The sequence below is a fragment of the Elgaria multicarinata genome, chromosome 3 (assembly GCF_023053635.1).
Source record: "Elgaria multicarinata webbii isolate HBS135686 ecotype San Diego chromosome 3, rElgMul1.1.pri, whole genome shotgun sequence".
NCBI classification, from domain to species: Eukaryota; Metazoa; Chordata; class Lepidosauria; order Squamata; family Anguidae; genus Elgaria; species Elgaria multicarinata.
This window is the reverse complement of record NC_086173.1, coordinates 26433819-26447684: the sequence shown is the minus strand read 5'-3', so window position 1 is coordinate 26447684 and position 13866 is coordinate 26433819. Positions and strand designations below refer to the sequence as shown.

Sequence of the window (13866 nt, the reverse complement as noted above, 5' to 3'; positions counted from 1 at the left end):
GTTTGCAATTTTTCAAAATTCTTTTATGTTGCCTCAGATCTCATCTCTTCTTTTTAGCTTTGCAGGCCAGTCACACAGACAGTTGGATAAAACAGATGATTTTGGTTTTTTGGGAGCAAACAATTGTTTTAAAAGTATTGCAAGCTTTTGAACTGTATATGGGTGTCTGAATGGAAAGCGACTTATCTGTACAAATGGTGGTATCCTTTCTGCACTGCATTTCTAGTGGCCTTGAAGCTTGAAACTCTTAACTGTTTGATAGGATCAAATGAACTTTATAACTGAGTTCACCTATTTTGTTCAGACCATTCTTTTCGCTTTGGACCACTCCATGTAACTAAGACCTAATCTATACCAAGCAGGATATTGCACAGTATGAAAGCTGTATATAAAAGGCAGGAGCCACGCCAAGCAGGATATAGCACTATGAAAGTGGTATATGGTATGTGTCAATGGGCCCCAACAGTGTTGTCAGTGCACTTCAATACTATAACGCAGTAGTGTGGCTCCTGCCTTTTATACACCACTTTCATAGTCCAGTATCCTGCTTGGTGTAGATTAGGCCTATGTGTTTAACCAGAGCATGTCAGAACTTAATTCCTTCTGCTCTGGAACATCCATGCCTGAAGAAAAACTTAATAAAATTAAAACCTTGCAATATTTCTGAGTTTGTGGTTCAAATAAGGCATCATTTAACCTCTTCAGTGTTACTGCCGTCAGCATGTGTTCCTTTGTCTCTACATTGTGTTTCTTTTGTGCCTTGTGTATGATCTTTTGTTGTTCTGAGATTTCCTGAGATTGCGAACAAGATGGCATATGTGGCAGTGGGGGGAGGAGGCATAAAGCACTTCTAATGTTCAAGACTCTAGAAAAGCAACTACCGAGGCAGAGGGTCGTCTCCCCACATGCACTCTATTTGAATGTTGTTTTCTTTACCCTCTTAGGTCACAGTCCTATGCATATTTAGACACTTCCCAGCTGGAATCTGTTGGGCGTTGTAGGACTTTTTTCTGTCTAAACATGTATAGAGTTGCACTCTTACAGAGCAATCTTGTAGTCCTTGGGAGAGCATCCCAGGGACCATGGGATATGACGGATCCTCCCTCCTGATCTTAGACATTGCTACGATCTCAGGAGAGGGACTCTGAGATCGGATGGTTCCCCGCAGTGGCTGCTCTTCTGAGGCCACAGTAGAAGAGCTCGGGGATACTAGGCAGGGAGGAGGAGAGGCCAGGATCCATTGCCCATCCTGCCCACAACACGGTAAGTCAGCTTAGTTGAAAATGTACAGAAAAGAAGAGAGGTGTTTTCGCCTCCATTTTCCTTCCATCCTGGCTGTCTCCTGCTAACCGGACTTAGGATAGACAGAGGGATCCCACCCTGGAGTCCCCTGTCTCTCAAGCATCAAATCTGTTAGGAATGTGCTCTTAAAGACCCAGGTTTCCATTACATTTCCTTCTCTTATTACCTAAAATGACTTTTTCCGGTAGGGCTTCATTTTCAAGGCAGGCTACAGTTGGGGGTAACCAGTGCCAGGCAACTGGAGTAGAGCGCCATAGAACTTTGGAAATAGAGCCACTTTAGTAGCTCTGTGGACACATCACCTGTTTCTCAGACTCTTCCACCCCTATCAATTAGACATAGGATCCTATTCAAAACCTTCATTTTTTCCATGCCTTCTCTGTACTTGCTGCAGCATATGTGCTTTTGCTCATGTGACCACACTCTTCTCTCTTTTAAATAGAACCTTATAACACGAAAGTCTTGAAATGGTATTTAAAATATCAGTATTTTAAAAGCAGCCTTTGTGGATTCCTGTGTGTCTAGTTACTTTGAAAAAAGCAAGGCTCTGCTCAGAGATTAGGGGCTTTTAAAGTTTTATATATGGCTTCCACTTTGGCCAATGATAGAGTCTCCATCCCCTGCAAATATAGCATCTTCTAGCATAACCTCTTAGATATTCTACAGATCTTCCACTCAGTTACTTGTTCATCTCTCTCTACAGGTGGGACACTTTGCTGAGTTAGGTTCCTAACCTTCGCTCAGCCAGGAGTTGCTCTTCAGGCAGTAGGATAATTTAGAAACCCCAAACAAAACTGAACATTCTCGCAGCATTCTGATCTTAGTGAGTAGAGGGAAAATGGCATAAGAAGGCCATCTCTTCTTGTTTCCTGAGATAGAGTAATGGAAATCTTAATGTTTGTCTGATGCCAGTTTTGAGTATATGGAATTAGTAGGCCAGTTCTGCCCCTATATCTCTTCCCCTCCAAAGCATTTCATAGTGAGTACTGAGTTGGTCAACTGAGCCACCGCACTAGACTTGTTAGGTTGGGTTTGGATCATGTTTTTTCAGCTATGAAAGGCCATAATTGTTCTGTTTTGCCTCTGAAACCAAGAAGAATGTGATTTATGTAAGGGCCAGATGCATAGGGTTGCTGTGAAGTTGGATGAGGGAGGATTGTAAAACCTGCTGAGTATAACAAGTGCTATATAGGTGATCACAATTCACTTATATTGCATTCCCCGGCATCAGAAGGCCTTCTGCAGTCAGCAGTGAACACATAAGCCTTTAAAACCCCAGTCTTGTGGATCTAGTGAATGAATGAAACTGGTCGGTCTTGTCTCTCTTTCCTTGTCTTGCTATCTCTTGCTCTCTCCTTACAGTGAATGATGAACAGCTCGCCTTCCAGGAGAGACCTGGAGGAGAGTGAACTGGCTAGAAAGTTAATTTCAGGTTTAGAGCAATTGGTTGACATTCTATTGAAGTTTTCCCCTCTCTGACCTCTGCGTTTCAAATTCCTTGCTACTCCCTCTCTAACCAAATTAACTTCCCTGAAGGGTTCTCTTCTCCCCCACTCCATGTCTCATTCTTCTTGCCTCCTTTGTGTATGATTTGCTTTAGTTTTTCACTAGGGGACTCCTACAATTCACTTTTGTCATTTCTGTCAGCACTTCCCAAACACTGCAGGGTTGCCCTTAAGATGTTTGGAATTCCTTGTCATAATGAGAAGCAGGTGATTGCTCCTTCTGCTCACTGAAACATTTTTCACTTGTGTGTAAAACTTTACAGGTTTCATGTTGCTGCCTTTTAGGGGGTTCAGGGGACAGATCATGTAGGAGTCTGTGATATTTGGTTGCTCTTTAATTTTTTTTAAAATGATAGATTTAGTGAGGGAGCTAAATTTCTTCTCTGTGTTTTCAGCACAATGGCAAAGGATAAGTTGCTTTTGTTTGAAACAGTCTTCAGACAGGAAGCAGTGGACAGGATGCTTCTTGACCTCTTAATCTCACAAAACTTGATTGAAAAACGTTCCTTTGTAGGATAAGTTCCAGTGCAGTAGATTCTTCCTTAATCAAATCCACCAAACACAATGTGATATTGCTGAGAATAACTAATCCAAAAGCCTGAGACCTGGCTACATTGTGGGGTTTCGGAAACTTAATTGTGTTTTTCTCTGGAAGCAGTAACATGGAGTAGACTTACAAAGCCATAAAGGTTATTTATGGGTAGTTAAATACACATGCTAGGTGACTGACTAGAACATCAGTCTATAAAACTCATTCTGCAATTCTGACTCAAGTTGTTGATTATCAGGGTATTTGACAAGACTGTCGTAATATTCCCTTCAAGTCTTGAAAGAAATCCGCTTTGATTTCATCCCAGCGCATAGCAATGTATAGGAAACTTCCAAAGTCACCAACTGTGCCATTCTGTTCCAAATTGTTTTCAGACCAGATATAACAAGTCATAAGGGAAGGAGATTGCCCAAAGAGGGGGAGGGGAAGAGTTGAGTGTGATGAGACGTGTCTGATTAAATGAATAAAAATAAGGTCCCTTGTTGCTCAGGCTGGATAATCAATTAGCTTTTTATGTGCCTTCTTCCTTTCCACTTGTTTCTCACATGTGTGACAGTAGGAGGGAGGTATTTGGGCAAAAGAATAGCAACCTGTGAGGGTTGGGGAGAAGGAGGCAAGCAGACAAGACAGGTGATACTAGAAGCAGTGAGAGGCTGGTAGAAGGGGAATGTAGATTAGAAGTGACATATACAACTTTTGTACGAAGTCACCAATGCAGCTGAAGCGGTAAGATCATTGGTTCTCCCACTACCCCTGTCCCCGCAGAGTCTGTAAAGGACACTTCTGTTTTTCTGAATAAAACAGAAATGAACAGGAATACCCAGGCCCATTTCTGAATACAGAGCTGGAAGACCTAGTTTGAGAGAAGTAGGTAAGTTGAGGGTGTTTTCCTTTTTTGCTTAGCTAAACGCCCCACGGATTTTGGTGGGGCAGGACCATACATGTGCATGCAGAGCTGTTTCATCTCGCCAAATGTGACTGCTGCCTCAGTTCTTTCACTTATAAAGCAAGGTTGCCAACCTACCCAAAGGGCAGGAAAGGCAGCGACAGGTAATTAGTGGCTTGCCAAGGGATACCATATGCTTGGCTTCCCTCTCTGCATCTGCTGAATTGGATCCTTCTCTGTCCGTCAGCTGGTGTGGAAGCCCAGCGGCACTATTTCCTCCTGCCTTCAGGAAATGTTTGAGGTGCAAGAGGTTAAATCTTTGATGGCGGAAGGAGCTGAAGATTTAGAAGTGAGGGGGGGGACACCCTGTGTGCGTGTCCCATTTTGTTAGGAGCATAAAACCTGCTACTCCCCAGGAGACTCAGCCACGCAGTCAGGATCCTCTTGCCGCCGTCTGCCACAGCTGGCTGGCATGTTTCTTTCAAGCCCATTTGTTCGGCTTTGTTGCCATGGGAACGGTTGCTAGGATGTTGAAGGGAACAGACAAGCACAGGGAAGAAGCGGGCAGGGCTTGTCTGGGTGGGTGGTGGTGGGCTCACATCAGCTAGCAGGAGCAGAGGCCTACTTCTGGCGAGGGGCAGTGTGTGCGTGTGCGCGCGCATGCATGTGTGCACACGCAAGAGGACCCCAGGGTTTTGTTGAACAAACCGTAATGCAGTGACTGACTTGCTCTTGTGATGTATTTTAGGGAAGGGAGTGAGGTTAAGTGGCACTTCTGTAAACTCACCTGTGACTCCTGAAGGTGACGACGTTTCAGTATTTGGCATGGCTTTTTGTGTGTGTTTTGTCTTCAAGGCTGCTTTCCCACCAGATTTTGCCTTTGAAGGTGGAGAACTGCTCTGTGGTACTTACTAGTACATGATTAGAAAATGTAAAAAGTCCTCATAATGCCCCTTCCCTCTCGTCCCCTACTAACATCAGCCAGCCTTAGCATGTCATTTGAAGATGGCAGGTCTCCTTCCTAAGCTGTTCCTCTTATGCTTCTTGCCTTTTTCCTTGGGGCCCCGGTGTTTGCATTTCCTGGGGGAGGAAGGCCATTTTTAAAAAGTTATTTCTCTTGGAAATTCAGGACCCGATGTTCCCAGCCATCAGGTCAGCCCTAATCTTCTGTCTCCCAGCAGAGTAAAGGCCATTGTTCTATAATGAATGTCTTGCTGCATGAAAGTGGAGATAGGAAAAGAAACAGGCAGCATGATTCAGGCTTCCACCCTCCCCCTTCCTTTCAAATGCCTTAAACAAGTCTGTTTTTGGAAGTGGCATAAAAGTATTGGCCACTTGAGATGTCAGTGCTAAGCTACTGTGGAGCAGGGGTTTTGTTTCGATTTTGTCCATGTTTAGCTATGATAGGTAATGAGCATTATTCTCGTAGTTACTCTTGCCATCCTTCTTGAGCCTTTCAAGACGATGCAGGCCAAAAAATTCTGTTGGAGTGGGGACGTGTAAGGAAGAGCTGGAAAATGCATAGCATTTATATTTTTTCCATAGAAAGAGACCTGAATCAATGTAAAAAAAAAATAGAGGCAAAATACCCTCCTGGGGTAATTGTGACAGAGGCCATAGCACGGGCCGGAGGGAGGACAACCTCAGGTCCAGCGGCCAAATCCAGCGCTTCTGGGGGTCTCACTGTGGCCATCTAAGGTTCCCCAGATGGTCCTCGCCCCTTTCCCCCAACTCTTGGTCGTTTTCTTCCCCCCACCCGGCTTTTGTGCAGTTCTCTCTCCATTCTAAAAGGGTGAAATGCCTCTCCTAATGCTTTCTTAAGCTATAATATGTCTATATATATATTATTTTTGCTAAAACTAAAACCACCCCTTTTGTCTTTGGCTCCACCGAAGAGCTTCTTCAAAATTGAATTTGGCTCTTGGGCTGAAAGCTGTTCTCCACCCCTGCAAGTAGTGCCAGCACTATAGTATCTGAAGCTTGTTTTAGTTGTCCTTCAGCTTTGAAATGCGGTTACATTTCTCTTCTCTTTCTTTTCTCCCCAGCCACTATGATTGGAATTTGTTTTGGTAATGCTATAGCAGAATACTACAGTGATGAGTGGTGGGTTTTATTCCTAGATTCCTCTGCTTTTTTTCTAGAATTCAAGCTTCTACGGGAGGGCCAGACAAAGTAATCATTATTAATTTGTGGGTGTCTTCTGGCCTTCAGACAGTACCGATTGATAATCAGAAGCTAACTTCTAGGAGAAGCAACTTGCTTCATTTCCAAGCATTTGCCATTATCCTGTCAAGAGCAGCCTAGTGGAGAGGGTGATAAGCATGGAAATAAGAGCCACCTGGCATCTCCTACTCTCTTCTCTGTAAAGTAACCCAAATACCCTCCAAACTCAAAGGTTGCTTGATCTCTATCCTAATGGGTCTCATAGCCTTGTCTCTGGCTGTTGGCTTCTTCCTTATGGGAGGGGTAGTGCATGGCCTGTGGAGCCCCATTCTGCGTCAATCTATGCGACCTAACAAAAGCCAAACTCTGTTAACTACGAACCCTGAAATTTGGTATCTTCTCAAAACCTATGCCATTAGTTTTGCACTGCCACCAACAATAACTGACATACTCAGCATGGGGTCCTATTGAGCACCCCAAGGCCAACATCATAAGTTTCACTTAAAACCTATGCCAAAGTTTTGCAGTAGTTTTATAGTGTTTTGCACGTAAGTAAATAATCAGATGCTACGGAACGACATTTCCAAGAAATAATTGCATCTCGTTCAAATGGGGCCCCAACTCAAGCACCCTCTGAAATAGGGCTGGGAGTTTACATGGATGTGACAGAACCACTGGGCCTTAGGCAATTTTGCCATAGTTACATGGCGTAGCTGGATGAAAGGAGAGATGTCCCAAGTTGGAAAGTGGTGGGGCACCATGTACTGACATGCTCTTGGTAGAATAAGATGCATGATCACCTAAGAAGCCTGGTAAGAAACAGCTATTTACTAGTCATAATAACAATTTACATAACCCTGGGACTGCATGTGAAATCTCACATACAAGTAAGGAATCTGAGCAGCTTTGAGAAGTGGCAGTGCAGATGTGTGTCCCTTAGAATATCTTTTGATCCACTGAGCACAGGCAGTAAACCTATGGAAAGTGGTGGCAGTAACAATGGCAGCACAAGAGTTGGGGTTTTCTGCACAGAAGAGTACAAAGTACTACCATACTTTGGCATCAGTTTTGGTGAGATACAACAGTGTTTGTTTTGGATGTTAACTAGGAGCCCTGATATGTCAGTTATGCACTACAAAACCGCTACAAAACTTTTGGGTGAAAACAGCAATGTTGATTTTTGGGTGCTCAGTGGGACCTGACTCCAAGTATGTCTGTTACATAACTTTGGGTTGGTAGTACAAAACTAGTGCAAAATTTTGGCATAGGTTTTGAGTAAAAATGACAAATGTTGGATTTCGGAGTGTTAACTAGGAACCCTGATTGAATATGTCATTGACACACTTGTGCATAGCAGTGCCAAACTAGTGCAAAACTTTGGCATAGGTTTTGAAGGATATCAAATGTTGGGTTTATAGTTAAGATAGTTCAAAAGCCAGGCTGCAGGGAAATGAATGGCAAAGCTGCGTACTTTAAGAAATAGCTCCTGTTACTAAATTGGGACTTGCAGCCACTTTCATAGCACACAGTCTGCCCCCTCCCCCATCCCCATACTAACACTTGAGTCTGCACAATTTCAGGCCATAGCTCAAGAGCTCATGGAGAGAGTCGTTTCCAGGCCTGCCTGTTTGTTGGTTGTAGAGTAAGCATCTGAGGGTTTAGATAGAAGGGACACAGATCTGGCCTGTGTGTGTAAAAAGGGTGAGCTTCTTGCAGCCATCTCTTAAGGGAGCTCATTCAGGAGTTAAACACAAGTTCTCATTTTGATCTTAAAAGTGGGGCTTGGAGTATGTGCACACTTCTGCCAAGGTGGAACTAATGATGCAAAAATGGGATGTAATCTCAGAAGCTATTTGGCAAATGCATGCTGCAAAGCCCTTGGGATGTTTAATAAAATCTTTTTAAAAAGGTGGGGTAGAATTGGAAAGTCACCTTAAAAATTAGCATTAATTTGCCCCTCTCTGAATATGTATTGGGTATTAGTAATGGAGGAGGTTGTTTTTAACTATTGGAAAGAGCTTGCTATCCAAAAAGAATTGTCAGTTCTCACTATAGCCAGTGTCCATTGAACACATCTGTCCTTGCTGTATACTAGGAAAGAAAAGTTGTAGCCCACAAACTGCATTCGACCACTGCGTTTTCCATGTGCAGTATTACAATGTTGAGGATCAGAGATTTGATCATAAATTAAATTTCTAGTCCATGTAGTTTGTGGTGATTTAGTAGGGTTCTGAAAAGCAGTTTGCTTTATGCTTTTTTAATGAGAGGTTTTTGAATATGTAAGTGTTTTTTGAATACATAAGCTCTTTGGGTTGGGCAGTATGTGTAGTGTCACAGGTAAAAACTTTGTAAAGGCTTTTGACAAGCTTCCTCACCAAAGAGTCTTGAACCAATTTAGCAGTCATGGGATAAAAGAAGAGTCCGTCTTATGGATCAATAACTGATTAAAGAAGAGAAAACAGAGAGTAGGAATCAGTGGACAGTTCTCATTATGAAGGTTATGAAGACCCTCTCAAAGGTCAGTATTGAGACCAGTGGTTTTTAACCTGTTAATAACTTATCTGGAGTTAAGCATTCACTGTGAGGTGGACCTGTTGGTTGATGACACCCAATTATTTGGGTGGGTGAAAAGGGATGGCAAAGAACTCCAAAGAAATCTCTAAACTGGGAGAATGGGCATAAAATGGCAAATACAGTCCAGGGAAAAGTGATACACATTGGGACAAAAATAAATAAACCCTAACTTAGCAGATATTCTGAGGGGGTTTGAGCTTGTAGTGCCTGATTAGGAAGGGGATTGTGGCAGGTAGCTCAATGAAAACATTGACCCTGTGTGCAGTTGCTGTGAAAACTGGAAATTGCATATTTGTGGACCATTAGGAAAGGAATCTAAAATAATAAAACTGCTAATATTCTTTAAATATATACATAATCACACCTAGGGTTGGATCCAGATTTAGTTGCATGCAACTGGACTGATAGAAGCTGACTGGCTACCTTTCCTCCTTCTCAAAGCAACTCCTCCAGCCTCCTGAAAATGCAACCCTAGAACAAGCCATGGGTTCCAGGGTAGTTTGTAAACCTCCCTGCCATCCACCCTCACCAGCTTTGGACATCATGATAACCTCCACTGGTTGAGGGTAATTATGGAAATTAGGTGGCTTGTGATCAGTATACACAAGGCACGGAAATAACCCACTGTGGCTTATTTTCCCTGCTTGATCGTGCGAACCCGCCCAGTGCGTCAGGGGACCCTGCTGAAATAAGTGAACTGTGGGTATGGAGAGGGGATCTAAAAAAACCAGGCAGAGGCAATTACTATGAGCAGAGCCCTTCCATTCATAAAACACAGATCCTGGATCCAATCTCTGGTCACCACATCCCCAAAAGAATACTGTATAGCCAAAATAAGGTGTAAAAAAGGGTAACCAAAATGATCAAGGGGCTGAGCCACTCCCATGAGGAAACTTAACAATGTTTGGCGATTTTTAGCTTAGAAAATAGGCAAGTAAGCAGGGGGACCAACGGCATGATAAGATGTAGAAAAGTATGCATGGTGTGGAAAAATGGATAGCAAGAAATTTTTCTTCCTCTCTCAAATCTAGAACCTGGGGTCATCCAATGAAACTGAATAGTGGGAGACTCAGGACAGACAAAGAGAATTATTTATTCACATAGTTAAACAATGAAATTTGCTACCGCAGAATGTAATGATGGCTGCCAGCCTGGATGGCTTTAAAGGGGGATTAGACAAATTCATGGAGGATAAGGCTATCAATGGCTATTAGTCAGGATGGCTATATGTTGCCTCCTAGAATCAGAGGCAGCATATCTTGAATACCAGTCGCTAAGGAGCACAAGCGGGAGGGTACTTTTGCCCTCATGTCCTTCTTATGGACTTCCTGTGGGGCATTTGGTCGGCCGCTGTCAGAACAGAGCGTTGGATTAAGCTAGCCTGATTAAGCATGGGTTGGTCTGATCCAGCATGGCTCTTCTTATCATATATGTGGGAAGATAATAGCAGACGTCCCAGCACAGCAGGTATAGCATTGCCTCATTCATGACGCAATTGTCAAGCCTGCCAAAAATAGGCAGGGCTGTCAATGCTTGCACCGTAGAGTTCTTAGAGTAGTCACGTTCAGTTCCGTCTAAGCCCAGGACAGATTTTGGCAGAGCCTCCTAGAAAAGCTTTGTTTGGTCTCAAGGTAAAGGTAAACTTCCTCTCTCAAAGGGTTCCCTCCCATGTATGTAAGGATGAGAGGGGGGGATGTCTTAAGTGTCCTTCCCCCCCCCTCCTTCCCACCTGTCCAGTGTTTCCTGCCCTAGTGCTTCTTCACATTTCATGGCTGCCCTTTCCTACCTGCTGTGAGGAAGGAAATCCTAGATTCCTGCTAGCTAAGGAAAGAGCTGGCAAATGGACACTGAGCACAAGACTGGGAAGCACTAACGTGCATACTGTTCCCTACCGGCAGCACCTTCATTTATTTGTTTTTATTTTTAGAAGTTTATAAAATATCCTTCATCCACAAAGGATAGCAAGGCATCCACTCAAAATAATAACAATTAAATTACATGAAGTAAGAGGCATAAAAACCATTCAATCTTCTTCTTGGCTATGAAGATTAAACTTTTATTTTTCTTCCTCTGTCCTCTTATTATATGGGCAGGCCAGAGAATGGGTATTTGGGCACTTGCTGGATCATGATTTTCCACACTGAACTTGTGTGCGCTCCATTGCCATAGCCAGAGCAGCGGTCCGGATCTTTCACCTGCCAGAACTCCTGTTCTAACTTGTGATCTCCCGTCAGATTACTGTTCTTGTAACTGTTTGCTAGAGGGAGGCAGAGGTACATTTTGGACGCTTCTGCCCCTTCATTTGAATATGCGATAGCAGAATTTCCAGTGTGACCCTTGTTGTCCATCTCCATCCTGTGACTAACGTTCTGTGTGAGATTAGCAAGAATTGTAACTATGTTGTTACCATCGGGTCTCTACTCATCACATGACCTACCAGAGCCTAATCTGAATGTCTGCAGATCCCACCTCCATCCCAACTTCATCTTGGAACGCTGATCGTACAGATGCCATCATGAATTCACCAAAACAAGTCAGGCTCTACCCCTTCCTTATCCCCCCCCCTCCAGATTTTGTAGAAGCCTGCCTGATGAAGAGCTCTTCAAAGCTTGCACATTCTGGTGACTTTTTGGTCGGCCTAATAAAGAGCATTTTAGGAAGAAAAAGAATAGATATTAGTGTCAAAGCCGGGTTTACTCTTGCCTTGCAGAATCAGAGAGCCAAAGCTTGCTGAACTAGGTCATCAGGTCTGCTGTGGCCACTTAAACCTTGTAGTGCAAGTCACAATATTCCTTCCAGAAGGCTTAACCTAGTCTCTCGCTATTGGAGATTAGGATCTGACTGCTATGGGGGTAGGATAATCCTGCCCCTGCCTAATACTGGGTTTCTGATGCACCTTCCTCTGAAACATCTGTTGCTGGGCCTGATTTGAGACAGCTACCAGACAGCACCAAAATGGATCTGACCCAAGGTCACACATTTATAGATATTCAGTGATGACACTTTAAAAATATGAGTGTCGATATTTATATTGTGTAATGGCTGGGTAGCCTTCCTCTGTAATAATTGGCATAAACAAGTGTATTCCTTGGTGCATTGTGTGGTAAAATGGTTGCAGTTTCCCCACTGGCTTTTGTTGTGCTGAAGCCAAATCTGGTTTGTTCAAGATTCCTGTCTGTCTTCTCTAGGAATGTGTGGGCGCGCATGACTCTTTCCTCCATCGGTGTCTGCTCAGTGCACAAAAGGCAAGAGCAGATTTAACCATTTGGAGTCAGCTGAATGCATACCACACATGTCTGACTTGTAAACATGGTCAGGAATAGGAACGCAACTGGCATCTTCAGAACTTTCGCTCGTTTCAGTACAGCATAGAATGCTTAGCATTTCATCAGGAGCGTGTGTGTTTAAAAAAACAAAACCAACAACAGAAATAACAGTTCATAGCCCTGAAATGTGCTGCCTTTTCAGCTATTTTTAGTCAGGAGATTATATGAGCACAATTTAAGCTTTCCAAACCGTTTCCTCCCTCCCACAGAAAGAAAATTGAGAATCTTTTCTTGCATTTAAGCAGGACATCCTGGGGGTGGGGGAGTTGTGTGCACTTATAAACTGCAGAGACCCCAGGGTTACTGAGTGTCCCATAGAGCTCATGAAAGCAATACAGGTGTGCAGAGCATTGTTTTGGGCAGGGGTAAGTTCTGGGACCTTTGGGTGTACACTTACTGTGCCTTAGCTCCTTTTAACTCCATAAATTCGCCTGTACCACACATTGGTGGCATGTCTCTTGTTGGGCAATAACACACGAGTAGAAAGATTTCACTGGCATATTTGTTGGCACTTTGCAGAAATGTATTGATAACTGTGGATATGCACGTTAGTGTGAAGAATAAGCAAAGAAGAGAGGGGGAAGCAACGTGGATAATGGAATAATACAGTCTTCTCCAACATGGCATCCTCCAGATGCTGGCTGAGGATGATGGGAGTGGTAGTCAGCCAGATCTGGAGGGCGCCAGGTTGGGCAACTCTGACTTAACACATCCAGATGTCCCTTCAGAACTTGTCATTGTAAAAGAGAGGGAAACGTCCCGTACAACAACCTGAGCTGTGGGCTGGTGGCAGTGGTGATGGATAGGCACAGCAAGCTGCGGGTAGTTCTGCCAAAGGCATGTTCTTTCCCAACCTGCTTCGAGGGGGAGGGAGGCTGTAGGTGGAAGTTATGCAGGTTGGAGCTGCAGATGTAGATGGATATTTCATGCCCTGTTTCCCAACATACTTGCTACCTGGTGGGTGGCCAGTGGGTAATGGGAGGCCATGGCTGGGTGGGCTATTTGAAGCAGCACAGGCAGCTGAATGGAAAGTGGACTGTTGTCCGCAGTGCATACTTGGGAGTTAGTCTGCTGTAGGATGGCTTTTATTAGAGTCTCTTTTGCTCAGCATTGAGAAGCTAATGGGAAACAGCAGGAGAGCTGAGCCGAGCCGAGCCTGAGGAATGCCTGGTACCGGTGTGAGTTGTCTTGCTGCACTTCTTGAAGCTTGTGTCCTTTCATTGCATGGTATGGGGCGAGTTGCTGACTGTTCCACCCCTTCCCCTTCTTGTCTGTTTCTAGGTACCTGGTAAACCCCAACAATAGGCCAGGGGTTGGAGATCTTCCGTTGACACTAGTCTCTTTTTTGCTCTTTGGCTCTCCATGCGAGCCAGAGACAAATGGATGCAATCGCAAGTGCCAGCCTCAAGAGAAAGTTTGATGATGTGGACGTGGGCTCGCCCATCTCCAACTCCGACGATGAGATCTCCAACAGCGACAGTGCAGACAGCTGTGACAGCGTCAATCCTCCTAGCTCTACCGGCTTCATACGTAAGTAGTTGGGTCTGGCACCTGACATAC

The 13866-nt window shown here is 44.0% G+C and overlaps 1 protein-coding gene across 4 annotated transcripts in view; it reads left to right on the top strand.

Annotated features, from left to right (window-relative positions):
• Positions 1-13866, top strand: part of CSRNP2 (cysteine and serine rich nuclear protein 2) — a 45737-nt gene that overhangs the window by 16949 nt on the left and 14922 nt on the right. Inside the window, exons 1-4 of one of the 4 annotated variants that reach the window (XM_063119734.1) lie at positions 4130-4228; positions 4992-5045; positions 6289-6346; positions 13588-13836. In XM_063119734.1, the coding sequence (XP_062975804.1) occupies positions 13686-13836 (151 nt within the window). In that variant the 5' untranslated portion in view covers positions 4130-4228; positions 4992-5045; positions 6289-6346; positions 13588-13685. Of the gene's footprint in view, positions 1-4129; positions 4229-4991; positions 5046-6273; positions 6347-13587; positions 13837-13866 lie in introns of those variants that run through there. The other 3 variants (XM_063119736.1, XM_063119735.1, XM_063119733.1) reach the window with 3 other exon arrangements.